Source organism: Sardina pilchardus, chromosome 5 (genome assembly GCF_963854185.1).
Source record: "Sardina pilchardus chromosome 5, fSarPil1.1, whole genome shotgun sequence".
Taxonomy (NCBI): domain Eukaryota; kingdom Metazoa; phylum Chordata; class Actinopteri; order Clupeiformes; family Clupeidae; genus Sardina; species Sardina pilchardus.
The window spans coordinates 9,373,101-9,400,365 of record NC_084998.1 but is presented as its reverse complement, the minus strand read 5'-3'; the positions used below and the strand labels follow the sequence as shown (position 1 = coordinate 9,400,365).

Sequence of the window (27,265 nt, the reverse complement as noted above, 5' to 3'; positions counted from 1 at the left end):
CATTGCATGGTAAGATAACTGTACTTCACTGTCTTTTCAGATGGCTTGCTCAGCTTTGCTTTCCTATGCAATCTGACAATTAGATTTTAAGCTTATGCTTCCTAGCAGGATGACCAAGGTGGTTTTCGCTTTACACAAGCATCTGATCAGTTGACGCTAAATAGTGCAAACACACTCTGAATTAACAACAATAACCAATCATAAAAATATATGATCGTATTGCAATACGTTAACCAGTTGCATTAAAGCGATCGTTTAATTTAGCTTAGTGAGCCATTAGGGAAACGTGTGATACACGAGTCCACATGAAACCCAACCCACCATGGCACACACAGGCTATCGGGGTATAGCATGCTGTTGGCCTCAAATGTGACAGAACTTCACGTTGGTGGTTATGGCCACGAAGCTAGCTTGTTCATGCTCTAACATTACTTACTACGGGCCAAATACAGCTTCAATGTGATCAGAGTGTTAAGCGGAGTTCAACCATTCATGTAACGTGGGAGAATTTGAGGCAATGATTTAACGTTAATGCCAATAATTCATTACATTTGCCCCTATTCTTACCATCTGGCTAATGCGTTAACGTATCGTTAACATTATACATTTGAGGCAGCTGGCCAACATGTTTAATTGTTGGGAGGTTTAAAAGTTACATAGAATATTTACGTTATCGAAAACACTTTCCCTGTGACACCTCCCAACCTTTACGTTAACGTTATTGCTAACACAAAGCTATCATGCTAGACTAACTAGCTTGCGGACCACTCATCAGCAAGCTAGCAACCCAGCCTTTATCGATGAGTCGGTCACCCTCCAAGTTACCCACAAGCTGATCATAATGTTAGTGTTTGGCATCGACAGGTGTTTTCAACATTAAACGTTATGAATCTAAACGTCAGTTAAAACTAACATCACTGTTGGCCATTTTACACGGCTTCTTACAAAACGTCTCGTCCGCTCCCCTGTTTTCGCCCTCTCCCTGTAGCCCCCCACAAGAGGGAGGGTGAGGAACATGTCCTGCAGTAGCGTTAACCGTGTCTCTCATTAAGCTAATCAATCTAACGTTACTTACCGTCATATCTCTCTGCTTGCTCGGCAAGTTTTGCCTGATATACTAGGTGATCTCGGTCTCCCATGTTGTACAGGCGTAGGGTTGGCGATCTTGAGCGGGCGGAGGTAAAGAGGCTCAGAGACGGGAGAGAATCTCGACCGAGGATTCCTGACGGAGCAACAGCGGCACGGAGTTCCCACTCTACCGGTAGCTTCGCTCTAAAGATGGCGTCGGAACTCCATCCGGGAAATGTACTCTATCCACGCCACACATAAGCACGGCCCCCTCCTCCTGTTACAGCGCACTCTCAAAGGTGCGGTACGCATTCTAGGCTACTGTAGGCGTAGTACATTGGGCCTACAACTACAGTGGCCTGATGCACAGTGAAGACAACCCACCCACGCCTATGTATGTATTATGGTTATGGTTATAGTTATTTAGCAGAGGCCTTTGTCCAAAGCGACATACACATAAATAACAATACAAATTAAATGAACAGTTAACAATTACAAAAATAGGGAGAATAGCAATATTATTAATACAACTGTATAAAATAATCATTTTAAGCACTAACCTAATGAGACATAAATCAATGAATATGAGCATAGCAATTAAATAAGTCAATCAATCAATCAATCAATCAATCATATAATAACAATAACTATGACATGGTAAGGCTACATTTAAGGAGAATAGCTAAATAAAATGTCAAATTCTAAAAATGGACTAAGTATAACAAAACAATACTATTATACAAACCAAGACATAGTATCGACATGATACAAAGTAAATCGGCTACCAATCCAATGTGATACACATGCAAAATAGTTTTTTGGGCTACAGTCCTCACTGGATGAGAGGATGCAGAGAGAATAAGAGTTGAGTGTCCTGAGATAGGTCCTGTCCGATGAGAAATTAAATAGTTCGACAAGGCGTGCCTCACTTTCTGATTCAATAAGCTCATTTTAAAATGTAGGCACATTCGTAAGTAGGCCTAAGTGGCTTCATCCTATGGGCACACCCACCTGTAAAACAGTCAGATCTTTTTTCAAACGGGAAAAAGAGATTAAGAGGTAGAAACCACAACTTATGATGTTATGCTTTTATTTACTGAGTATGTTAACACTTTACATGCCTCGGAAAATAAAGCGTGACATTCAAATTACAATAGCCTATGGTATCAGAACTTATTTTAGGAACGTTGTATGACAAAATAGCCTATAATGGGGTTGATTTTTAAAATCAACAATGAATGCCATAAGTACTGGGTAGGGTGGAGAGATCAGGTGCATTATCAAGTGATGATGATACAGGACAAAGCAGGGTGCATATTGAAATGGGGGACATGATATAAGTGTCAATATGAGACATCACAAGAAACAATATGGCATAAAATTGATCATTTACACAATGACTAGCTTGATATTTCAATGAATCTGTGACTCATTCAGCCAAATAACAGGGAAATTCCAACAATTTCAATTGTTCCTTCTAAGGGAGAGTATATCTGAACAGTGATTTATTGGAGACATCAACCAACGGAACTGGAAACTGGAAGCACCGTGATTAGTTGTTTCCCTATCAACACAGCAATTTAAGAACAAAGTAAACGGAATGAAAAAAGTGTGTCCATGTTTCCATGGTTCCCATAGAGTTCCTTTTCTGTCTTTCCTTCAACAGAAATGTAGTGTCCTTTAGCGGAAACAGAGGGCTTCCGACTGGAAGGCGTTTCTTTCGCTGTGCTGTCAGCCAGTCTCTTCCCCAGCCAATGATTCATTTGTGAAGTGGTTAAGAGAGAGATTACACAGAGGCAAACGTGGTGTGGAGGCAGGGTGATGTGGTCACATATGACTGGATAATTACTCAGAAATACACAGATGAACATAGTCAAATATGAGGGCGTTGACAGATTGTTTTGAAAACAAAAATCCAAACTGTGATAGCTTCTAACTATTTTCTGGAGAACTTTAAATTCTATTTCTGAAATAGTGGGACTTCTAAAACAAGAAACTGATTTTGTAATTGTACATGTTTTATCTGCAAAATAAAACATGAATGGAAAGATTGATGGAGATTACTTTAATGCCATACATACAAGGTTGTACAAATAGTTATGCTTATTGCTTCAAGCTTCCCAACTGAAAAGAGCATTCAATTTGACTGTGTTTACATTTTTTTCTGGTTTGAGTAACATTACCACAGACTAACCTACTGTACATCTTGGTATACAAGCTAATCAATGTATGTTTTAATGGTCTGTAGTATAGGGTTAGATTCAACCAAAATGAATACAATTATTCAAATCTCAAGGGGTGTCAAACATTAACTTTCAATAGGGGATATGAGCATGTCTAACACTTTGTTTTTTACATCTAAATTTGGCGCGGCATGTTCAAATTAAAAGGTAAAAAAACTGCAGTTGAGACAGTGAGTTGGTCTACTGAGATCACTCACACATCAAATCAGGAACGCGATTGATTCCCATATCCACAATGAGGTAGAGGACAAAACCAACATACCTCTTTTGCCCAGTTAAGACTCTTATAAGTTAAGCCATAACATGAGTAACATCATAATCAGTTATCCCTTTTCCCAATGAAGAAAACACTTTTTTACCTTGAAAAAAATACAACCAGAGTAGATGAGCTATTAGCAAGTGGAACTTGACCTCATTCAAGTGTTACATATATTTATTGCATACAAAGTATGCAATACTTATCAGAAGAAGCGGTGTGTAACAAATAAGGCATGTTGAAACATCCAAGATATATATAACTCAAATGTTTCAACATACCTTATTTGTTACACAGCACCTCTTCTGATAAGTGTTGCATAATTTGTCGTCCAACCCTGGCTGGTTGTCACCTTTCATCTCTAGCAGAGTCTCCTCGGTGGAGACGGCGGACCTGAGGGACGGTCCGGGGACACCAGCTGTTCGTGTCTGTCACGTCTGTCACACAAAACCCCTTAGAACACACTGGACCTCACACTGACTCAGCAGCAATGGAGGGCAAACATACCTCCAGGGGGAGAACGTTTACCACCAAGTGTGTCCCAACAAACAAAAAAATATAACCGTGGATCTAAATAATACTCACATAAGAATACAAATGTTTGCATTACTGGTAACAACATGTCACTCACGATACATAAACGTCAAAGACGGTATGCACAGCCATCTCTGTTACAAACACACGTCTGTCTTTGGCACAGGAAAGAGATGGAAACATAAAAGACCAAGATCCATTACAGAATTGAGGAAAAAGGGAATTGGGACAAGAAGAAAAAATACATATATAAAAAATGTATAAATATACTAATAAAGAATTGGAAGCGAGAAAAAAAAGTTCTTTAGTCACAGTTTGGCCGTCTGCCACTTGCTGTCAGAGCTGACAACAGACAGTTGTTATGATCAACTGACTGTACTCAGAGATCCAGAATAGCTTTGCCTTCAAGGGAACTCTCATAACGATATTCTCAAACAACTACTCTGACATAACTGTGCCAAAAATAATCATGGAATTGGCTTTTGGTCGAAATAAATTGGGGCATAACCATGATAACACAAAACAACTGAAACATTAACATACTGTTTAGAAAATAATGCTATGTACTATATATATATATATATATATAGTACATATATAGATAGATAGATAGATAGATATAGATATATATCACATCATAATCTCATCATATTATTTTCCATCTTTTCAATACAAAAAAATAAAACATCAGGCAGTCTGTAGTGTTTGGACCTTACAGTAGACCATAGAATCCTATTATGCAGTGAAAGATACTGCTGTCTCTCTCCACCAGAAAGCCAGAAGCCAGAAGATACGCCACAGTCTCCCCTCTCCTGCAAATTACTTTAAAAAGAAAATCTATGTGCACTGTATGATATCCTCGAAAGTACAAATGTTGGCGAAAGGGGTCGATGTTCACAATTACATACTGAGTATGTCGCACATACTGAGTATGACTGGAAATGTTGTGATTCTGTGTGTGTGTTGGGGGGGGGGGGGCTTTTAGAACGTTGGCTGCTGAATACTGAAGTGGTGAGAGAAGCCAGAGGGTGTCTCCATGCCATCTGTACTCACAACTTGCCCAGGGAGGGCAGGGGCCGTGATGGGGAGGGCCTGGGCCTGACTTTCATACAGTACAGCAGGATCCTGCAGGAAGTGAGTATATGGAAGAGCATGTGCCATCTCTCAGCTCTCATCCTCTGGGTGTTGCTGGTCTAGAAGGCGGACATGGGTGAAGGGGAAATGGCCTCTCTTGCCCTTGCATTCGCCTTCCCACTGGCCATTCACATTGATCTTAGTGACTTTCACCGTGTCCCCTACCTGCAAAACATATAGGCACATGAAGGTTAGATAAGCATTGTGGAAACCACACAATTAAGGTAAACTGATGACAGCGACTCCATAATCTCTTGTTGATTTTATGTAACTATGTGTACTGGCATGGTGCCTTACACTGTCAAAGGGTGGGGAAAAATAGAAAAATATGGAGTATTTTCATATGTTTGTGGTACATACAGTACATATGTTATTATACTTCATGACAGACAAGGGAGTGTGAACTCTTTGTGGCAGTCCTTTAAAGTGATATTAAATAGTGGAAATGAACGGAACACAGACGCAGAAAGATATGAACAAAGTGTGCTATACAAAACCCAAAATTGTAGAGCTGTACATATGCTATGATGCTAATGATCTTTAGTATCATTTATGTAAATAATACGTTTCTCCATCGTCCAGCTACTTTCACAGAATAGAGTGGTCACATTAGCATCTATGCCAGGTGACCTGTCAGTGACCTCACACACTCAATAGAAGCTGGCAGACAAAGGGCGAGGCATACATTAACAACCAATGAAAGACAGGGGGAGCGTTAAGTCAACAGTAAATCACTCTTTCCACTGTACGTTTCCAGTGTATGTTTACAGGAGGTACAAGAGAGAATGTGTGTGTTACAAATACAACACGTACCTCTAGAGCAAGAGCAGTTTTATCGTAAGCATTTGGGACTCTCTTCTGTATTGCCCTTGCATATACTGGTCCATTCTGGAGGTTGGGCAAAGGCGTGTTCACCACAGGCTGCGCGTAGTCTAACTGCGTGGGTGGCACTCCCCCGCACCCCGCGCCATCGGACGCCCCCGTGACAGGTGTTCCCGGCACGCCGGGCATCGTTTGGCCTCCACCAGTTGGTGAGGAAGGGCGGTAACGCTCCACATAGGGGACTGGGATCATGCCCTGACGACCGTCAAGATTGGCTGCGTTCCACCACTGGTCCTCTGGCTTCTCGATTACCCGGAGCACATCCCCCTTCCGGAATGGCAGGTCCTCCTCGTCATTGCCAGGGAAGTCAAAGAGGGCACGCACGTATTCCACCTCATCGGACTTTTGCGGTGGTCCGGCTGCGCCGCTGCTCACAAATCCGGCATGCTTGGCCTTGCTGGCAGGCTCAATCAAGGTGGTGGTGTCCAGATAGTGAATCTTGTAAAACTCTAAAAGGGCTGGGAGACCGTCAAACTCCTGGTCTCCGATGCGGTAACGAGGAGGGGCTTGATCTAGACGGGCGCAGGAAAGGAAACCATAAAGGTGGATCAGTTCAACTATGCATTCAGCATAACAACCTGCCACAGTCTGTGTACAATAAATGCTAGGCAAGGGAGACAGTAATTATTATGATTATAAAATGCACAATATGGAATGCTGCAAGCCCACTAACAAGCATCATCAAACACAAGAGCATTCCATCCAAGCATTTATTTGACGTAGAGTAACACATAGATATATATAGTGTTCTATATATCTATGGAGTAACAGGCCAGTGATAGGATCACAGGCATTCCACAAACACCACAAAGAATAAGTCATTCAGCCATTGTGACATGTAGGTCATTGATTCACAGTTCACAGCATGCACAGAGCTCCTTCTCTGACGGAAATAACAACTGCTGAGAAACAAGAACACTCCGCCCAACTACACACCCTACAGACACAACCTTTGCTGAGATAAGACTAGGTTCAACTGTTGTTCATCTTACTGGGCTGACAGGATGAATGAGTAAGAAATTATTGGTCTGTTAACGTTTAACTATTCCTCTGAGCAATACCACTATGTTGTTGTAATTACTATGTCTGGTGAATATGACCAAAGTCACAGTATAGTAACGTAACTAACCACATAAAGATAAGAAAAACAGTCATTTTGGCATGAAGCTCCGAACCTGCACGCACCTTTTCAGTGCCCACGTCTGGTTGGGGGGCGTAATACATGCTATGAGGCTCCTGAGCTAACCAAGGATGATATCTGCCCCCAAAGCATGCTGAATGTAGAGGTTGCCCAGACATTTTTGTTTTTAAACAAAGTCAACACTGAAGTATTCCTTTTACCTAAAGATAAATTAGTTTAAAAGTGTCACTAACATTTTAGATCACGTCTACGTCGGGTTGCTTAAATTGATGCCAGTTCAGGGTAACGTTATAACCGAAATACACTAAATAACTTGGAAGTTTATCATTTATCTGATCTGAATTAGTGAACCAGACATCAATTAAACAAGGCGTTCAACACTGACTCGTTACCAATCTTTCTAGCCAAGTTAAATCGAACCAACAAAAAAGTTGAGAATTTTTGCTTTCACTCTGGAATTCTACCACCATGGCAATGTTTACAGAAGATGGATATGGAACTAGGAACAAGTTACGTTCTCCCTTAAAAATCCAACAGATAAGCGTAAACCAACTTCATAATAAAGGTAATAAGTACCTCACTTTGGAAAGTTTGCAGTCAATCACGAAACCGAAAACTACATTTAAGATGACTTATAAAGTTAGACAACATTGCGTTAGCTGGCCATGAGCCGCTACGGTATCCTTTCCAATGACATTATGGCAAGTTTGTTCAGAAACAGCTGGCGTGAACACCTAGCTATCGCTAGCGGGCTAAGTACCTACAGTTAGCAAACAAGAGAGACTGGGCGTTTCAGGTTTGAGTATAAATGTACTCTTTCTAATTCATCTTCAATTACATAGTCCCATCTAACAATATTTGACTTACTTGTTCCAGATTGCCGGTTGTTGCTGATGCTGTTGATTATGTAATGAGATACTTTGGAATTCTCAGAAACGGAGAGCACATAGTCGCCGGGGCTCGTAACTGAGTCTCTGACAAGAAACACTCCATGTCGTTGTCCCTGCAGAAGTGATACAGCCTCTTGGCGAATAAGCCTCCCCCAATACCAGCTGTTTCGGTCTTCGGCGTCAAAATTCCCGGCCATGGTTACAACTCCACACCGAAACCGCAAGGCCTTCCCAAGCCTCTCCCAGTTGGTGACCAAGATTCAACTCATGCAAAAACTTTACCTCTCAAGTCAAGATGACACACTTCAGGGAGAAAACACATCACCCGTACACCTGGAAAACACGTGGCTGAACACAGTTTGCGAGATCCACGTAAAAAAAAGTTAATTCAAAACTTTTGAACACCTTTTAATGTTCATGTAATTATGTTACAATTCTTGAGCAACACATCCGGTGTGCCTGAAACACATCCCACCTAACAACTGGAATGGCGAACGTTGGGAAAAGACTTCATCCACCGGATGTGATGCATCAGAGTTGTCAGCAGAAAAGAAACCCAGCCATATTGGGAAGGTCACATTTAGCAGTAGCCTACTGTACAGCTCATTGATTGCATTGAAAATAAAAGTAAACTATGTAAAATCCAAACGTCACGACTACAAAAATGAAGTGTGAAAACTGCCGTTTATGGAAACTCCTGGCAGTAGGCTATTTCAACATGCAAAAAAAAAACATTGTAGCCTACTGCACTTTACTAGGCCTACAGAGATGTAGTATTTTGTCGTCTACATGAAACTGCATAACTAGGGTTATTCTTTAAGGGCAGAGTTAAAATTGCAGTTTTCACACATCACAAGAACAGTCAAACCACTCTCAGATCATGCAGTGGGAGTTATGTTTGCATGCCACGGTGGCTATTGTTTCTTGAAATGTATTCATTCACTCTTTTATCTGTGTAGGCTACTTCACTGAGGTAATAGTGTGTTGGAGCTTATCCTGAACATAGGATAGGAAGGCCTACAACATGGACTAAATGGGAAATCTATGACAATTAAATTAGCCTACAGATTGACATTTATTGTTGAGTTTTGATGGTAGAGGGTAAGTCTGTATTTATTTACACTTATCAACGCCTGTCCCCCAACATACAAACAAGTAATGGGCAATGTCTTCAATTGTTCTCGATCTGAGATACAAGAAGATGAGTCTCCTGACCTCTTCCCTTTAGCAAAACCAGGCTCAAGTCCCCAGGGAGTAATCCAATAGCCAGACATTACCCTTACAGGCTGGGGTTGAATCCCTCCTATCAAGGGGAATGCTATCCCCACACCCATCCCTCAAAGCATGCAGCAGCTTGTAGTACTCTTGATCTCACCTGAAAAGAGGAACTGTGAGGTCATAAAGTTGGAGGCATCCTCAATGACTGCATTGTAAATACGTTTAGTGCCATCTCCTATATCCCTGCAGTTGTCCGATATTACTTAAGTCTTAAAGTATTCAAAATGCCACAATAAACTAATTTAAGGGGATGTTTTCAGCAGTAATTGAAGTAAGAAAATTATTAAAGCTTATTAATATGAGATGAAAGAATATTATATATATACCTTGATGCACATATACTACACTTGCACAGTGGAAGTTTTTAAAATAAGAATAAACACAGCCTGCTACATGAGGCTACCGAACATGTCTCTAACATTCCTTTCTGATGACTCACTGGTAAAGAGTAGTACAGAATGTGACTGGGCTCTTTGATGCACATGGACGAGGGAAGGTTCCAGAACATGCAGGGCTTCGACCCTCACATGCCTAAAGGCATACAGTACAAATGTGAAAATAGACATGAAGTACTAGAAAACCAGTTATACTGAAGGAACATGAATATGAATTAACATAATTATGTAATTGTAAGCTATTGGTTACAATTTGTAATGCTCAAAAATGTCCAATGACTCTTCAATAAGCAGCAATGTCCAGCAGGTCACTATCAACTCCCTTTGTTCCTCACACTATCAGGCACCATGCTGAATTATTTTTTCCTTTATCTCAGAGTCTTTTCTTTTTTTTTACCACAACAATGTCAGCTTGGGTGCAATATACCATCATTATGTCCGGTGCAGGATTATAGCCTGGCAAACCATGACTCTCTGACTTCGCAGAGAGTCTGGCCTAGATCCATTGGCAAATGTTTATTTCCTGGTTTGTGGGTGCTTGTCTGAAGTTTGAAATCATTGGAGTTCAATCACTAACAGGGGACACAACGATAGCGATAGGCTTGAAACTTAAATGAAATCGCTCTCAGGAACGCCGTCTGTTCACTGATTGGGCGGAGGTGCACTTGCTGGAGTAAACAGAAGTGGATCAAGGTATCCCAGATGGAGTACTGAAAGGGAAAAGAAATTGAGCGGAAGTGCGGCAGGAGGAGGCAGGCTAGCAGGATTAGGCCTGAAGATGTCAATATGTGCAGGTACAGGACAGATATGTAGCTGGCTCAGAGTAATTGCATTAAGAGTAATGGAGACTCTTTAACAGTCTAGTAAAAAAGGATGAAAGCCAAGGAGGGGTTAGGTTCACCAGTTGATCTAAGTCTTAGATGAAAATGTAAGGTTATACTGTATAACCTGTGGCTATCATCAGACCAAGCTCAATCTTTTAAGATTGAACATTAGTCTGGGGAGTCTGCTCTGTATTTTCTACTGCACAAGAGGCGTGATCAAGAGACATAGTTTAAATGGCTCTGTACACAAGCTGTACACAACCAATCAGACCAACGATCCAGGTACGCCGGGTGGTAAGCCAGTTTGTGATTGGTCCCTGCAGTTTTGTAACGGAAGTAGGATAGAAAAATGTGAAGGTTTCCAGCCTGAGCTGCAGGGCAAAATCAAATTGCCAGCAGACCGGGTTGGTTGTCTAGTAAAGTTATGCTGATGGGCAGAAATAAGTTCTGAAAACTAAGTTCTGTAGTGTGTTCTTCTCCTTGGCCTGATATCTGTAACTGATACGTGGACTGTAACTTTGCAATATCAATTTCTTAATTTCTTCTTGACTGAAATATTTCAGTTTACCATCTTGCAAATTCCCCATGACATTGCTGTTCTGGGATAAATATGTAAGAAAAGACAATATAATCTAAAAAAAGAACTGGCAAAAGTCAATGAATAGTCTTATTTGTCATTCGTTCCCAGCTGAAATAGAATCTGCACAGTGACTGACAACTAGCACCGAAAACATCCAGCTGAGAGGTTTTAATGTCTAGACCTTGATAAATTTCAGATATGTGAAGAGCGCATCCTGGTGAAGTTGGGTTTGAAGGGAGATCCTGCTGTTGACCATGGCCACTGCTACTTTACCAGCCAGAAGGGGGGGCGTTTATCATCTTTGCTGCTGCTGCTCTCCAAGGAGAACGAGGGGACACTGATGTCAACATGGAGCCCATTGGACCTCTCCACGCGGAATGTTCCCCTGCACAAACAACCAGACTGTAGCAATACATACTCTGTTGCAGACATAAGCTTACGTAAACAGAGCCAATCTACTGACAATAAATGGATTTGTGCATCATCTCGGTATAACAGCCTTCCATTTATTTTATGATGAATTTAACTGAAGTCCCAGGAGTAAAGGGGGAAATAGCTCTGCCTTTATGCCCAAATTAAGAAAGGGACCCACTTCTTGTGAGTGTACTGACAATGATACACCTTGATTACTAACGTAACTCCAATTTAACCCTCTCTGGTACAGCCCTGCAAAGATGATGCTCCATACAATTATGCAAGTAGAATTATGGAATTATGGAATCAGAACTTGGTAATCAGGTAAAAATGGCAGGTGTAGACTCAGTTTCATTAACATATTCATATGCCTACTGGTTGTTACCGGTAGAATACGAGTGTATATGGTGTGGTGTGACAGGAGGTTTCACTTTACATGTCAGCTATACCTCGTCAGTTGTCTGCATTCATAAGGTCCCTTTCCACAGGTGTATGAAATCAAGCACATTGATCAATGCAGAATGCATGGTGCTTGATTAATACACCTGTGGAAAGGGACCTGTATATTATAACATATTAACAACAAAACTGAGACAAATCTCTGACACATATTTGACTTAAACCATGAGAAAAAAATTAACATTTATTTTTTAGCGACTTATGGAGGTTTATGATGGTAGTGTTACATTTTATGAGAAGTCTCTAGGTTTTACAAGATTCTAACTTAATTCATGTTTTAACAAAGATTCAACAACTTCAGCTACTCTTCAGCAAATGACATACTGAGATTTTCCCCTGTCTCACTGAGACAGAATTTTCCCTTTGGAAGCACATGTCAGAGCTGAAGCAGTGATGCCTCCATTTTGACTTTTCAATTAACACACTGCTTCACCAGGTATACAGTGCATTGCAAGGACACTTCAGGAATTCAAATGTGCAGTTTGCCTTCCAAATCCTCAGTCCAGTTATCAATAATGTTACCAGTCTTTCTCATCTGCATCAAACATAGGTTCTGCTAAGCCACTGAGACAATACAAAACAAGCTGACTTCTGCTGCTTGTGTAAATTAAAAGCCCCATACACAGAACAGAAAAACTTCTGACCATAATTTAGGCCCACCTAGGTTGAAGAAACTGTAACCTTCAGTGGAAAGCATGTAAGTGCATCCCAGTCCTCCACTTTATCATAGGCCTATGAGAAAGCAAAGCGAACACTGCCATCTAGTGTACACAATTCCATTTGCATTTCTAAAAATTGTCTCTGATCTGAGCTTACTCTCCAGATAATTTCACAATAATATTGTAAATGTTCCCAGAATGTATTGGTATGTATAAAAGAAAAAAAGCTTGTTGTGCTGTGTTTGTTGACAGAGCTTTGTGTGTGAGGTAGTAGAAATAGCTTATTGTGAAAGCTCTCAGGTGACATGCTGTAGTGCAGCCAACACTGCTCCATTAGATGTTCCAAGTGGAATCTGTTTTTTATACAAATCTGAAAAGTTGACCTATGTTTTCCAATGCTGTCCTGCACCTGGTGTGGGTCAGGGTAAGACTGAGGTAATACTGTGAATGGAGTGAATGGTCCATCATTTGAACGGAGTAAAAAAATCTCTAAAACTATCACCAGTTTGTAAGACTTAACATGATGAAGGATCAAAATGCATGGGGGACTATGACTACAATGTATCCCCTCATTGACACAAAATGCATGGGGACAACATAAAATGTGAGAATTACACGTCACTGGGCAGTTAAACACTTTTCTCACTTTTCACCAATCAAGCGTGAGCCATTGTATGACCTCGACATGATTTTCTTTAAAAGTCCGACGTCTCACCAGTTGTCTGACATTGTCTGGTGAGAGGATCGCAGCTTACTTGTTCCCGAGCAGACTGAGCGTGTGGGTGTGTGTAATGGCAAAAAGGAAATGAGGATTGAAGGGGTGACTTCAGAAGAGGAAGGAGTAGGGGCTGTCCCTGTGCCCATGGCTGTCCAGAGAGAAGGAGGGGATGGCTACGTCAAACATCTCCCCATTGGGCTTCTGGAAGGAAAACGTTCCCCTACGAAAGGTGAACACAGCGGTCAGTGATGAGCCCTGCGCACACAATTCAACGGTATAAAAGGAAAAGGTGGCGAGAAAAGCCAGTCACAAAACCAACTGACGCCATCTCTGCCTTTCAACAAAGAGATCTGAGGAACTATACTGGACCTGCCAGCATAGCACAGGTCAAGCACTGATATTAGCTGTGCGGAGGAGCGCAACAATGAAGCCTGACTCTGACCTGGTCTCATGAACCTGACATTTACACTAAATGGACCGGAGATGGAGGTGCTCCTGCAAAGCTTCTATTCACTGGACAGTGTTCAATAACCTCTCAGTGCAGACAGTGTCTCTGGTGCAATCTGAAATGAAATTTGTTTTTTTTTTTAAATTCGGGAGCACTTTGAGAAAATGACAACGTAGCTCAAGTACTTTAACTTCTATTTGATTTATTTTATTATGCTCAAAGTTTAAGAGCCTTACACAAATCTCTTTCAGACACATTCAGCATCAGTTGAATTTCCCTATCAAATAAAACAATAAAACAAACAAAAAGAGAAGAAAAAAAAAAATCAAAGGAAAAAAAAACAAACAATCCAGGTCAAGGACAGGTATCCGCTCCCATCCACAGCAGCAAATCAAGACTACAAAATAGCTCGGGGTTGTAACACTTCCTACATCAATCATATCATGTATATTTTAACATAAATATCACAACAGGTATAAATTACAAAATGTACACTGAGGATCTCAAGGAGACATCATTTGGTGGCATACGGTATTTCCTCAATAGGCTGACAAAGTGCTACAGAAAGCAAAGATGATGGGCCGTACATGACAGTCGGAGGTGTTAAAACTACTAAACTACTGATTATGTGATTCCATTGAAAGAAAACAGTACAGGTGAGCACCATCGGTAAAGTTTTCGAGCCAAAAACGGTTGAAACTGCTGGAGACAGCAGATTGTGTGTTCATAAAAATCATCATCATCGGGGTAATTTGTGTAGCAACTTGTAGCAGCTTCTCTGTGGCAACACTTCCCAATCTTAAGAGTCGAGGTTTTTTTAGGTGGAAATGTAATAACTTCAAGCATGATATTATAAACCTGCATGACAAAAATGGCACGATATTTGCACATCTCTATCTGAGCTTATTCAAAAAAAAAAAAAAAAGGCTTCCTGACAGCACTTCTCCAATGCAATGTCCATCAGATTACACGGTAGTCTCTTCCTGGAGGTGCTTTGTCATTCACACATACACTTCACAGTAAAATCGAACATACATGCAACACAAATTCCCTCACATTCAGTTATGAATATCATATTCTGTAGCCATATTCTGTGGCTCGATATGTGGTGAAAGGTAAAAGACATCACAATCAAGATGTCTGATTACCATCATCTGGGTTAGCGTTGCCATAATCTCATTTAAAAGAAGGTTCATCAGGGAAATTGTTACAAGACCTAGTCACTGGGTAGGCGAAGAGACTAAGGATGCGTTTGTAAATTCAATCTGACACGCTCTGGGCACTCACTCTGAGATTTACAAACAGTTAAGTGTGCTCGGAGCACTCGGAGTGGCAATTTACAAACGCACCCTAAAACAGAGAAGGTGAAGGGAGAATTGCAGGGAAAAAAAGAAGCAACTACATCCTGCCTGCAATCCTTAGAGACTGACCTTAATTTCCTCTATTGCCATTAGCAATGCGTACAGACATTTCATGAGGTCACTACATTACTAAAGACGTCATAACTGCACACGCAGTTAGGTCGGGCAAGGTTTACTATAACCTGCCACTCCAGATGAAAGAAAGATCCAACATCCATTAGAATAATTACAGATTATTATGACTGCAACAGTGCTGTTTCTCCAAAATAAATAAGTTTCCCTATTATGTACTATGATGTTACATATTATTAACTGCCTAATATTAACAAACAATACTGTGGATAGTCAAGTAACGATTGTTTCATTTCTTAAATAGCTTTCCTCTCAACTGAGACTGTGTGTCTCAAACATAACTAAGCTAAATGTATCTTAAAATGTCCTTGCCTGTCTCCGACTACCTGCATCTTTATGGCTCAGAATATAGCTTAAAATTGGGAAACTCAATAGGTCTGATTGTTTTTAAAAGCAGATATGATTAAAAAAGAAAAGATAGATCAGGAGTTAGGGAAGCCTGAGGAGTACGTGGAGGTGTATGCTGGGGGTGTATCTGGTGAATGAAAGTGTAAGGTGGGGTTTGGGGTGGAGGTGGGAGGGGGGGTAGCAAGGGGCAGCTCTGGCCGGCCCTTAAGCCAGTGAGGTGAAGGGCCCTGGCAGGAAGCCGTTGGGAGTATCGTCTTTCTTGCTTTCGAGCGAGAAGGGCGGGATGCGCACATCGAAGAAGGTGCCATTGGGCCTCTCAAGCCGGTAGGAGCCCCTGCAGGTGGGCGACACACAGAAGACGCGCCGTCAGAGACGCAGCAGCTGACCAGATACCGCTCACTACACACTACTACAGACTACAGGAGTCTAGAACACAGGTCAATACTACAGTACACACACAAAGGGCACTCCAATGCATTATTCAAACCTCCGTTTGGTAAAATTAACATAGTATCCAAGCATCCAGTATCCAGGTTAAGACACAACATCCTTTATCCATGGAAAATACCAAAAGTGTAAACTTAGACATATTCAAGAACTAGCTGCTTTGTTTTTTTTAATTCCACAGAAACTCAATTCTAACCAACAGCAGTGGCATTCCAGGAAATTCTCTCTTGACAGCTCCATTTCATTCAGGGTGACCCCATTTTGGATGAGGTGATTGGAAAGTGATTTTGACTGGGACTTTGACCAGATAGAGACTGGTATATGATTTAAACAACATTTCACTGAGTGAGGAAAAAGATTGGGAAAAAAAAAGATCAAGCAACTGTCACACAGCTGTAAAAATATAAATGTACAGTGCCTTGCTCTTCACACTCCTTACGCAGCGCTCAAACAGACACGCTTTCCTCACCTCCAAAAAGAAAGTATTCCAAAATAGTGAGTGTTGAAAACATACAAGAAGGAGGTTAATTGTGTAGGCTACATGTTGTGTGCCATTTAGCTAAATAGCTAGTTTGCTGACAGCCGGGACAGGCTGTTAAGCAGCGACCCATTAGTGAGAAAAAAATGCAACCTCAAAACTTGGGGCACATTGCAACGGTTCGTCTCATCGTTCCATAAGAAATCTATTGTATTTGAAAACCTGGAGGTGAAAAAGGTGTGTCAGTGTGAAACGCCGCCTAAGTGTTTTTCCTATTTTATTTTACAACCAGTCACTTACATGATTTTCAATTGCATTAACGTCAGTGAACTGAGGGGGAAACAAAAACGTAAAAAAAAAAAGACTTAAAAAGTGGTGCATACATGTATGAAATTCCTACATGAAATCGTGTGCTACAAATTACCTTTATAAGTCACATTATTAGTCAATTCCACCGGTGGACAATCTAAGGGTCACATAATCTCAGTAAAGAGTATACATCTGTTCTCTAAAACCCCATGGTTAGAGTCAGCAAAACCACTAAGCAAACGGCACCATATGGACCAAGAAGCACCCCAAACAGGTCAGAAACTGTGTTGGAGAAGTATATATCAGGGTTGGGTTACAATCCATTATTACAAATTCAAGGGTGTAAAAGCCTGCCAAGGGAGAGCTGTCCACCAAAACTCAGAACAGGGATTAAGGAGTGTGCATATTGACAGTGGCAACACATTCCAAGTGGAAATGTTGCTTGTCCCTGCTCACATTGGCGACGCAAATCACTAGGCTACATAGAAGTTGGTTCATTTCATCACAATGGATTTTCTTGAGCGGTACTCAGCTAAACACAAAGCGTAATCTACACAGAGGTGGCGGCAGAGTTTGACGCTGGAGTGCGGGGTTGTGTTAATAATAATGGAATCGAAGTAATCGAATGTCGATAGCGGAGTGCGCCACACTCCTGTCGGCGCGGGTGTGTACATCCCCTTTCATCAGAGGCAAAAAGGAGACCAAAGGAGTTAGAAAAACTCCTTGAGATAGGAGTCTCCTTCTACAGGACCATCAGAAGGGTGACCAGGAAAAATAAAAATATCACTTACTTTTTTTTTTTTTTAGATTTCACCAAAAGGCCGGTGGGAGGTATATCGGTCTGTTTGAATGGGTTATGGATGGCACTAAATTCATTGAAATGTCTGAAGGAAACTTCAGACTTCATTCCTGAGATTGACCCACATCATCACACACCCTTCACCATACCTAGAGATAGGCATGGTGTTTTGTTCAGTTTTGCTCAGTTAGCCTATTAGCTTGTTTGATTTGCATTGAGTTCAATGAGCATCAAACAGGCTAATAGGCTAACTGAAGAAAACTGAACAAAACACCATGCCTATCTCTAGGTATGGTGAAGGGTGTGTGATGATGTGGGTCAATTTTAGTTCTAAAGACCAAGGGAACTTTATCAGGATGCATAGTATCCTGGATCCATGAAATACGTGGCCTTTAAAAATAAAAAACTGCCTGCCCCTATGTTAACCCTATGTGTTAAATTCCCATAGGGTTACATAGGGGTGCCAATATTTTTTACCTCGGTATTTTGGGAAGAACATTTATTTATTTATGATACATTATTCATTCACAAAGAAAATTGGTGATTTGGTTTGATTTTTCCTAATTTTATTACTTAAGCCATTAAAATCAATTTCCAAAAGATGATGTGATATTCCTCTTTTTAGTCAACTTTAGCATGGGTGCCAACAATTTCAACCATGACTGTATGAGACGGACATGGAGACTTATCTTCCTGCCAGACAATGAGCTTAAGCATAATAATGAGCCTGATAAGGCTACACTCAGGCGGTGAACTACATACATTTACTGACATTACCTGGTCAAAGGCCAGACTAAAGTGGCAGAAGAATGAGTAAACGTCCTGGTGGCGAGATATGTTCAAGAGACGTGCGGCTGTAATTGCTGCTCTTAAAAGTATTACATATTAAGATAAATAATTATACACAGTCAAGGTCTGTTTTATCCAAATATCCTTTGAAATTTCAGGTTGCGAGGCAACACATAACTAAAGGCACTGTAGTATACTGTTTTTGCAAGGCACTGTCTGCACATGGGAATGACACTTCCCAACATTTCTAAAAATGGAGCTTCTTCCATTTTTACAAAGTATGAAATTAACCGTAAAAGTTTATTTTAAGTAAAAAACAAGTAATAACTGTAAAACAAATGTTAAATTATAAAAATGAAGTGAATAGGTGAATGCAATGTTTCTGTATTGTGAGGGTTTTTCAGTTCTGTTCACCAGTAATTTTGCTTAACATAAATGTATATATATACAGTATATGTTTGAATTCATTTTGAACAATGTTTTTGTAGCCTGAGCTGCCCTGCTTCTAGACATTTTGAGACACACAAGACAGAGGGATCCGCCGGCCATGCAACTCACCACATATGTCCACTGGGGGCCTGGAGAGAAACATGACTGCTGTACTGAAAGGCTGGCTGCTCTTTGGATAACACAGGCTCCTGCAACATAAACATGTCATCAGTGGACAGAAGTGTTTCTTTCATTAAAGGTCCTGTCAGCAATTGTATGTGCAGATCCCTGAAAATACATCAGTCAACTTTCTCTCTTTTTAAAATCATTCTTCAGACTAAACAAGACACAAAAATAGGAGTAGCATTTTCTAAGGACTAATTCTGCTTGTGAATGGTAATGTTGATACCACAGATGAATTAAGACAGTCAGACAATAGTCAGGACATAAACTACATATGAATATATATATAAACAAACACTTCGTTCTGATTCCAACACTCTCATGCATTAAGCCCAGACGGAGGAAGGCCACTGACCCTCCCTACGACCCCTCTGCCTCTGACGGTCTCCAGTGTGCCCGATAGGCTGAAAATCCTCCAGTGGCGCTCTCGCAGCTGCACCACCTCATCGCCCAGGTTCTCCAGCCGAATGCAGTAACGCCACTGCAACAGCGTACACACACACACACACACACACACACACACACACACAACAATAGCTAAGCACAGATAGGTGAACTCTTTAACACTTCAGTTGAGTTCATTAAACAACTAGTCTCTTGCAATACCAGAAATGGCAATTATATTGTACATATTACATATTCATTTATGGCCTACAGAGTGAAAAGGCACAGGTATGCACTATTTGGGACAGGAGGAATTAGTGACAAACAAGACTTACCCAGTAAACATGAGATGTCTGTGCTTCCTGGAGGATAAAGACAAAGCATGCTATGAGTTGCATTGCTACGCTTTTCATAACTGAACTATTTACATGGCTTTATACATAGCACAGTGAATATACAGGCAAGAAAACAATGAGCTAATATCAACTACATCATATGATGGGCTAACCGACAGGGTTCCTAAATGTGACGTTCCTTAATTTTACCCTGACTTTAACAAGCTTTATTGGACCAAAAAAAGAGAAGTTAGTGCTACATGGAATATACTATTTTTGATAAATGACAGCTAAATTTTGAATATGCTACAAACAAATTCCCTGATATTCCTCGATATATGAATTGGCCCAAAACATGATCAAACCAAAGATCCTCGATTTACCGTAACCTGCTTTAACCCTCTCTGATCAAATGCTCTGACTTTCCAAGTCTGGAATAATCTTTAAAACTCTCATTGCCTTCTCATGAATATTAATCTGAATGTGAGACTTAGAGTAAAGTATTGACCTACGGGTCACTGTGTCAAATGGAATAAGATGCAAAATCACTGAATAACAACTGAATGGCTTGCTGCTGTAAAAAATTAATACAAATTTATTTTTTGCTAGAAGATTGTGATAATTCTGACAGTTTTTCACTCAACCTGACAAAATAACCAAACTTTATCGCCCATTCGTAATGACACCAATTATCGCTCCTTTCATTCTAAAACAACGCTGTTTTTTAATACTTCAAAATAAGATGATAAATTAACCTTACATTTTTCAGTAGCCATAGGTGCGTCGATTTGGTTAGGTTCTTACCGGGGCTTTTACCTCCTGAACTATCCTATTTTGTTTACCACACTCGGAGTTTAATGCTGCCCTGGTGGTTCACCTATTTTCACCCCTCATTACATCAACGGTTAAAAAATGCAAGTTAAAAAAAACAAAACTATATTAATTCCATATCAACTGCCACCATGTATTAATTAGAAATGTTGTAAAATCAATGTATAAACCGCGGCTATTAGTTGGGAAATTACCGTACCCTCATGCCCATGTAGAAGGGCACAAGACCTACCCTCATGCCCATGTAGAAGGGGACAAGACCTACCCTCATGCCCACGTAGAAGGGGACAAGACCTACCCTCATGCCCATGTAGAAGGGGACAAGACCTACCCTCATGCCCTCATGCCCATGTAGAAGGGGACAAGACCTACCCTCATGCCCATGTAGAAGGGGATGACTGTGACGCGGATGTTCTCTGTGGTCTCCCGGTGCACGTCAGACAGCTCCAGCCAGGGGTGGTTCTTCTCCTGCCACGCCCGCAGCGTGTCTCTCGGAACAAAGGGGGGCACTGCCACACAACGAATCACAAAGAACATCTGTTTAGTTCTATAGCACAGTGCCATGGGAATACTTGCTATCTAAACAACCGCTACAAACAAAGACACCACTGTTCCGCTGAGTATGTACTTTTATAATTATGCGCTCCATAAGGAGGGATATTGGAAAAATATGATGCATTTTAGGTAAAATACTGAGTCATATATTTCATACCTTTGCCGGCGTTGAACATGAGGAATCGCTCAAATAGCTCATGCTGAATGGGAATTTGATCGGTTGAGTTGTAAGGGAGAATATCTTCATGACTAACATAATCCAGACCTATAGAAAAGGACACAAAAAATTAAACGATGTTGGAAGATATATTACATTTAAAAGAATTTGCATTGTTAAAATGAACCGATTCCATTCATTTGAAAAAGAAACAACAACAACAAAAAAAGACTGTCAATGGAATTCATATTAAAGCAAATAAATGGCATAATAGGTACACAATAGACACACATACCCTACAGCAGGGCTGGACTGGGACCAAAAAACGGCCCGGGCATTTTTGGCCATAGTGGCCCACCATGATAATTTACACGATAAAACATGTGCACACTGTTTTGCTTGTAAAACATATTTAAGTAAACCGCATAGCAGTAGCCTGCATGGAAGCGAGTAGACTAGCCTACCCTTGCTAAAAAAATATTAATTATTATTATAATCTCTCTCTCTCTCTGACACACACACACACACACACACACACACACACACACACACACACACACACACACACACACACACACACACACACACACACACACACACACACACACACACACACACACACACACACACACACACACACACACACACACACACACACACACACACACACACACTAGAGTAACCTTTAAACCAGCAAGGATGAGGTTGTGCACAAAATATCATATGCTATTAAATGCTTCACTAAATAAAACCTGCTATAATTTATGTTGAGCATTTGCACAGTTTTAGCCAACAATTCACCTTGATACTATTTAGTGAAGATAGGCTACACATCCCAAAAAATTTTCATTGTTAATTCCATGGGCTATTACCATTCCTGTTTCATTCCATGCGTCTGACTGCATGTCTGTGTGTCTGTGTGTATGGGTGTCTGCTTGTCTGCGCAAAGAAATTTGATAGTTTTTATTGTTGTACTGCGTCAAGATTGACAACAATTTCGTGACCAATCGTGACTGTCTTAAGATTTCAGAAGGTTGATGGCGAGCCGACAACTCGTTAATTTGATGGGTATCGCAGTTCAAATGCATGCGAGAGGGGTAGGCCTACACAGAAACCACACAAAAAGACGCGCTCACACTATAAAACGTTGTTTTTCTTAACTGGGTGCCTAATCCTACAGAGCAGGCAGGTTACATCTAAAAGAAGCAAGGGGAAGCAGCAGTCGCAGATTTCAAATTTTTAATTGTTCGTTGTGCGCCCAAAAAGTTCAGCCAACATTTCGGCTACTTCTTACCTGGCTCACAGTAGCTATTCTGACCTCCTCCTCAATCTGTCCCTGCTGGGTCACGTCTCTCTTCCTCCTCCTCCGAATCAATTTGAATAGCTACTCCTTCCTCTGTGTAACTACTCTGTTGCACACTTGCATGTTCCTCTCTGAAGCCTGTGCACTCGGTGCTGCTTCTGCACTGCTGCTATGTCGACGGCCCTGTTTGAACTTGTGGTGGCAAAATCTGTAATTTTAGCACATTTTTGCTGCATCCACTTGTAGGCTTTTGCCTTTTATCTCGCAACTTCTCTGCGCCACCCTTGCGCTTTTGTGGTTTGTCTTTGTACATTTTCATATAGCCTACGGACGGTCTCAAACTCCGGTCGAACTCCAGTCAAGAGGGAGATGAGGCCGGGTGGGAGACAGGGAGGGGCCTGAGATGTCATTGGACTAGCCCAATGTCCATTAAGGCAGTCAACCAATGGGCCGCGATTCGCTACCGTTGCGGCCGTACGCTAAATGAGCCTAATTTTTTTTTTTCATTATTAGTAAATTATGACAGCCTCGGCCCAAATATATGCGTCGGCCCACCGGGCATTGCCCGGTATGCCCTATGGCCAGTCCATGCCTGCCCTACAGTAACAAACATCAACCAATACAAACACATGCTGAAAATGCTGCTATTAGGAAAGATATTTCAACGTACCTGGAATAGCATAAAGTGCTCGACTATCATCATGATTGGCAAGAAACGTAACTGCCTCAGTCTGTGATCTTTGAGACTGCAAATTGAACACAGGATGTGTGGATTAGGAAATCTGTAGAGGTGGAGATGCTTTTGGGTGTATGCTTGTGTGTACATGTTTGCCTATATGTCTGTGAAGACAAAAGCAGATTTACTTACTATGTGTGGACAGTCTCTAGTGTCTATCAAAACTTGGTAGTATGTGTGTGTTTTCCCTTTCACTTCTTTAGACCCATGTGCTCCAGGAGGTTCAGGCTTACTAGAGAAAATAAACAAAAATAACAAACAAATTGAATTGTGACTATAACATTCTCTTTAATTTGAAATACAATTCTTCTTATCCATATATCCATCTACACACATATAAAAACAGACCTATTTTACTAATGGTATGGAAACATGTATATGTGCATATAGACCCATGTTGTAAATAGAATGTGGGTAAAAGGTAGCCGCTCTGAGGAAACAGGAGAGTTCTCACCTTTCAGCTGCTTGTGGTGACACATCTCGATCATACAGGCGGGCATGCCAGGGAAAGAGCACTATGCCCCTGTAGCCAAACACACTGTGCAGGAACAACTGCAGAGCAAAACAAAAACATGTCAAGTAGTGTATCAACAATCAGGGGCCTGTACTACGAAGCGGGGTTACTGGCTTAGCTGGGTAACTTCGAGAGTAAGTTGATCACGTGTGGCGTAACTTCCCGGTTAATCCGTACTACGAAAGGTGGATAGGTTTTAACCGAGGTATGCTGCCATGGCAATTTACGCTGCATCTCAAACCTGCTCCGAGCAGGTTATGATCTTGGTTAACCCGAGGTTTGCGGTTAACCACACCCCACAATGTCGACGTAGGCTACTTGGAAGATACATTATTGGAGCGCAAATTGTAAGCGCCTCTCTTTTTAAAGACCGCCAGAATCTTTCTCCATATAATATTCTCTATGAAAGATAGCCTATACATTCTCAGCCGAGGGAATTCGTTGCATTTGTCAGCTGATCGAGGCAAAGTGGAGGCTATAGCATTGGCAATATAATATTTTCATAATTAAGACATATTAATGCAAGCTATAACTAGGCCTATAAACCTTCTGAACGTTTTTGAGTTTCATTTTCACCTGCTGCCAGCGGCACTGCCGTTCCATCTAAAATGTTCACAGGATAGGCATACACTAAATCAGTCAATGGGGCTAAACATTCAATTATCCTATTAATATTTAATCATATACATGGCATGAATTGTGTTGCATCTGTAGGACTCTTATGAACTCAAAATGTATTTATTTCAACACATTTCAGACATTCCGCAAGCTATTAATCCTGCGTAACACATAGGCTATTTAAGGAACATGAAATAAAACTTTACTTTCATATATCCGATCTGCAATAGCCTACGTTGCCAACAGCCTTGTCTTGCTTTGTTTGCTGCCGATGGAGGCTATTTAATGTATAGTAAAGTGGGTTTTAATTCCTCGCACTTTTTATAATCATTGCGCATTGCTTATCCGTAAAATAACGTGATCGCGTCATCATTAAAAGTGATGATTTGCGCTGCAACCCGCCCATTTTATGTGAACGCGCACCAACTCCGATGAGGTTAACCCCAGTTCAACAAATCAACTTCTTACTCAGCGTCGTAGTACCGATTAACACCAATGAAGATAACCAGGTTTTGTCAACCCCGGTTTAGCAAAGTAACCCTGGGTTACATGTGGGTAGGTTGAGCTCCCTTCGTAGTACAGGCCCCAGACACACAGATGCATACACAAACAAAGACGATTATCATGTTCTTATTCACACACAAACACAGACACAGACACAGACACAGACACAGACACAGACACAGACACAGACACAGACACACACACACAAATAAAGGCTGCTTTTAAGATTACGACAAAATCATAGTGACTAAAGCTAAAACACTATGATGATTTATCTACAACTAAGTCAAACTACTCAGTGACTTGAAAGCTAAATCAGAAAGCGTGCAATGCAGGTGAGCCCAATACCTGTCCAGTTTCATATTTTCCGTGTTGCTTTGGCGCTTCAAATACTCCTACCGTCTCCAGCACCTTCCCCTCGGGCCTGTTACCCACCAACAACACATACACACAGATACCACAAACACCACACAAAACACCAACAGAGTACAGAGGGCAAAACACACAAACACACCACACAAACAACAGTCAAGACAAGAAAAACACACACAAAAAACAAGGATGTTAGGAAAATACTTGTTGGATCATGTAGCTCCCAGGACAATTGGACACCAATCAGTGCTTTGGCATGATGTAAAGAAGACACATTCATAGAAAGCTGGATTAAAGCCTATTTATTATCTTTAGGTCATCTTATGAATCCTACATCCAGATCATGTAATCTTCTGTTGTTTTTCAAGAATCTCCAAGAACATAGCAAAGGATGGACATATTTCGTATTAGATCAAACAGGATCATGAGTCATGAGGGGGAGGGTATGGAATGGATTAAATATCTTAGCATGTTTACAGTAGAGGCAGCCCCGTTGTCAATAAACAACAGCCAAGCATTGCTGAAACGAGAACAAACCATTATACGTAGAGCCATGGACCATACACTGTAAAGCCATGCAGCCTCAGGAGACCCCACATGTGATCTCTGGAGATTGATAAGGTTGCTGTCAGATTCGCGTCTTTGACAGGCGGGACTACTTCGCACCTCCCCAAACATAGGTTATGTAAATGTTCTCTGTGGTGGTTCCACATTGTGTCTCTTCAAGCCCTGAGTTAAGGAGAAGCCATGTGCAGCCAATACCAAAATAGGGGGGCGTTAACTTCCAACTTTACCCACACACCACAACTGCCATGACATAACGAATTGAGCCTGATTTGTATGACTATAACCGGTTGAAACAATGTTGTGAAACTTGGAACAACGAATCATTTGATCTGCAAAGCATGGTAAATTGATGAGCAAGAGAATGCACTAGCGGTCTAGCAAGCTGCACCAAATAATTAGCTATCCATTACTGTTCTATGCTACATTAGATTCAACAGCATGTTACCAAAGTCTTGTTACATAGCTCTAACGTCGAGGCTAAAGCCATGCAACGTCAACGTTAGCACGCTAACCTTAGCTAGCTGATTGATATCACTGATTCATATCACTGGCTGAAACTAAATTACACAAGTGTGAGGTAACACTAACTGAAGATCTGTATCAATGTCTGGCCTCTCGGATCCCAACTCTTGGACCTCACAGCGAAATCATCAATTATTGATATTATAAAATATTCAGCAACTAGCTAATTAGCTTTATCTTTATGGCTAGTGTTAGCCATGGGAAAGGTGTTAGCCAGTCGATACGAACTATACTCTAGTTGACATTCAGTGCAGTTGCTGAGAAACCAAAGAGTGTCATTACATTCAGAACGATCGGAAATACACATTTAACGTACGGCAAGCAGGCACACAGCATAAGTTCTTTCAATGACAGGAAATATTTAGCAGACGATAACATTGTGTACCATGCTAGTTAACTGCTATTCGTTGCGAGCTAGTTAGCTAGCAAAGGTAAACTGACATAATAGACCAACTGCTCACCGTGATGACATAAACCGTTTTTGCTGTATGTCGAATACGTTGCATGTTGAGCACAATAACCTACGTCTCTGCAAGTCGCTGAAGTCAACGCATAATATTCGACTCGTGTGTTTTCTATTGAGTTTGCTAAATGTAGATAGCAGCCCTCGTCGTAGGACACAGGCTGCCATATTTGTTTGGATTAGCTTACGTTGCGCGTTCGCGAGTT

The 27,265-nt window shown here is 41.1% G+C and overlaps 3 protein-coding genes across 6 annotated transcripts in view; all 3 read right to left on the bottom strand.

The window, feature by feature from the left end:
• LOC134080085 (14-3-3 protein epsilon-like) overlaps positions 1 to 1,297 on the bottom strand; it is a 16,955-nt gene extending 15,658 nt beyond the window's left edge. For both annotated transcript variants that reach the window (XM_062536322.1, XM_062536321.1), the window contains exon 1: positions 1,076 to 1,297. In XM_062536322.1, the coding sequence (XP_062392306.1) occupies positions 1,076 to 1,139 (64 nt within the window). In that variant the 5' untranslated portion in view covers positions 1,140 to 1,297. The remainder of the gene's footprint in view (positions 1 to 1,075) is intronic.
• An 850-nt stretch (positions 1,298 to 2,147) lies between these two features.
• On the bottom strand, positions 2,148 to 8,622 carry LOC134080084 (adapter molecule crk-like). Its single transcript, XM_062536320.1, has 3 exons — positions 8,126 to 8,622; positions 6,049 to 6,629; positions 2,148 to 5,400 (listed from the first exon to the last, which is right to left on the bottom strand). The coding sequence occupies exons 1-3, from the start codon at positions 8,343 to 8,345 to the stop codon at positions 5,266 to 5,268; spliced, it is 936 nt and encodes a 311-aa protein (XP_062392304.1). The 5' UTR covers positions 8,346 to 8,622; the 3' UTR covers positions 2,148 to 5,265.
• Positions 8,623 to 11,264: 2,642 nt separating this feature from the next.
• LOC134080082 (polymerase delta-interacting protein 2-like) lies at positions 11,265 to 27,255 on the bottom strand. Of its 3 annotated transcripts, none has more exons than XM_062536318.1 (11): positions 27,058 to 27,255; positions 25,484 to 25,559; positions 23,954 to 24,051; positions 23,632 to 23,731; positions 23,434 to 23,509; positions 21,461 to 21,568; positions 21,121 to 21,257; positions 19,918 to 19,944; positions 19,554 to 19,679; positions 19,145 to 19,224; positions 11,265 to 11,610 (listed from the first exon to the last, which is right to left on the bottom strand). In XM_062536318.1, exons 1-11 carry the CDS (start codon positions 27,225 to 27,227, stop codon positions 11,490 to 11,492), a joined length of 1,119 nt encoding a protein of 372 aa, XP_062392302.1. In that variant the 5' UTR covers positions 27,228 to 27,255; the 3' UTR covers positions 11,265 to 11,489. The 3 variants fall into 3 exon arrangements, with proteins under 3 accessions (XP_062392302.1, XP_062392303.1, XP_062392301.1); XM_062536319.1 differs by lacking the exon at positions 11,265 to 11,610 and adding an exon at positions 12,251 to 13,695; XM_062536317.1 differs by lacking the exon at positions 11,265 to 11,610 and adding an exon at positions 14,106 to 16,098.
• Positions 27,256 to 27,265: the final 10 nt, after the last annotated feature.

Coding starts and splice junctions, on each gene's coding strand:
- LOC134080084 (XM_062536320.1), bottom strand. CDS start 8,345: ATGGCCGGGAATTTTGACGCCGAAGACCGAAACAGCTGGTATTGGGGG. Junction 6,630..8,125: donor CAACCGGCAATCTGGAACAA/GTAAGTCAAATA, acceptor GCGCCCGTCTAG/ATCAAGCCCCTCCTCGTTAC. Junction 5,401..6,048: donor AAACTGCTCTTGCTCTAGAG/GTACGTGTTGTA, acceptor TATGTTTTGCAG/GTAGGGGACACGGTGAAAGT.
- LOC134080082 (XM_062536317.1), bottom strand. CDS start 27,227: ATGGCAGCCTGTGTCCTACGACGAGGGCTGCTATCTACATTTAGCAAA. Junction 24,052..25,483: donor GAAAATATGAAACTGGACAG/GTATTGGGCTCA, acceptor TTTGCTCTGCAG/TTGTTCCTGCACAGTGTGTT. Junction 21,569..23,433: donor AGCACTTTATGCTATTCCAG/GTACGTTGAAAT, acceptor CCTTTTCTATAG/GTCTGGATTATGTTAGTCAT.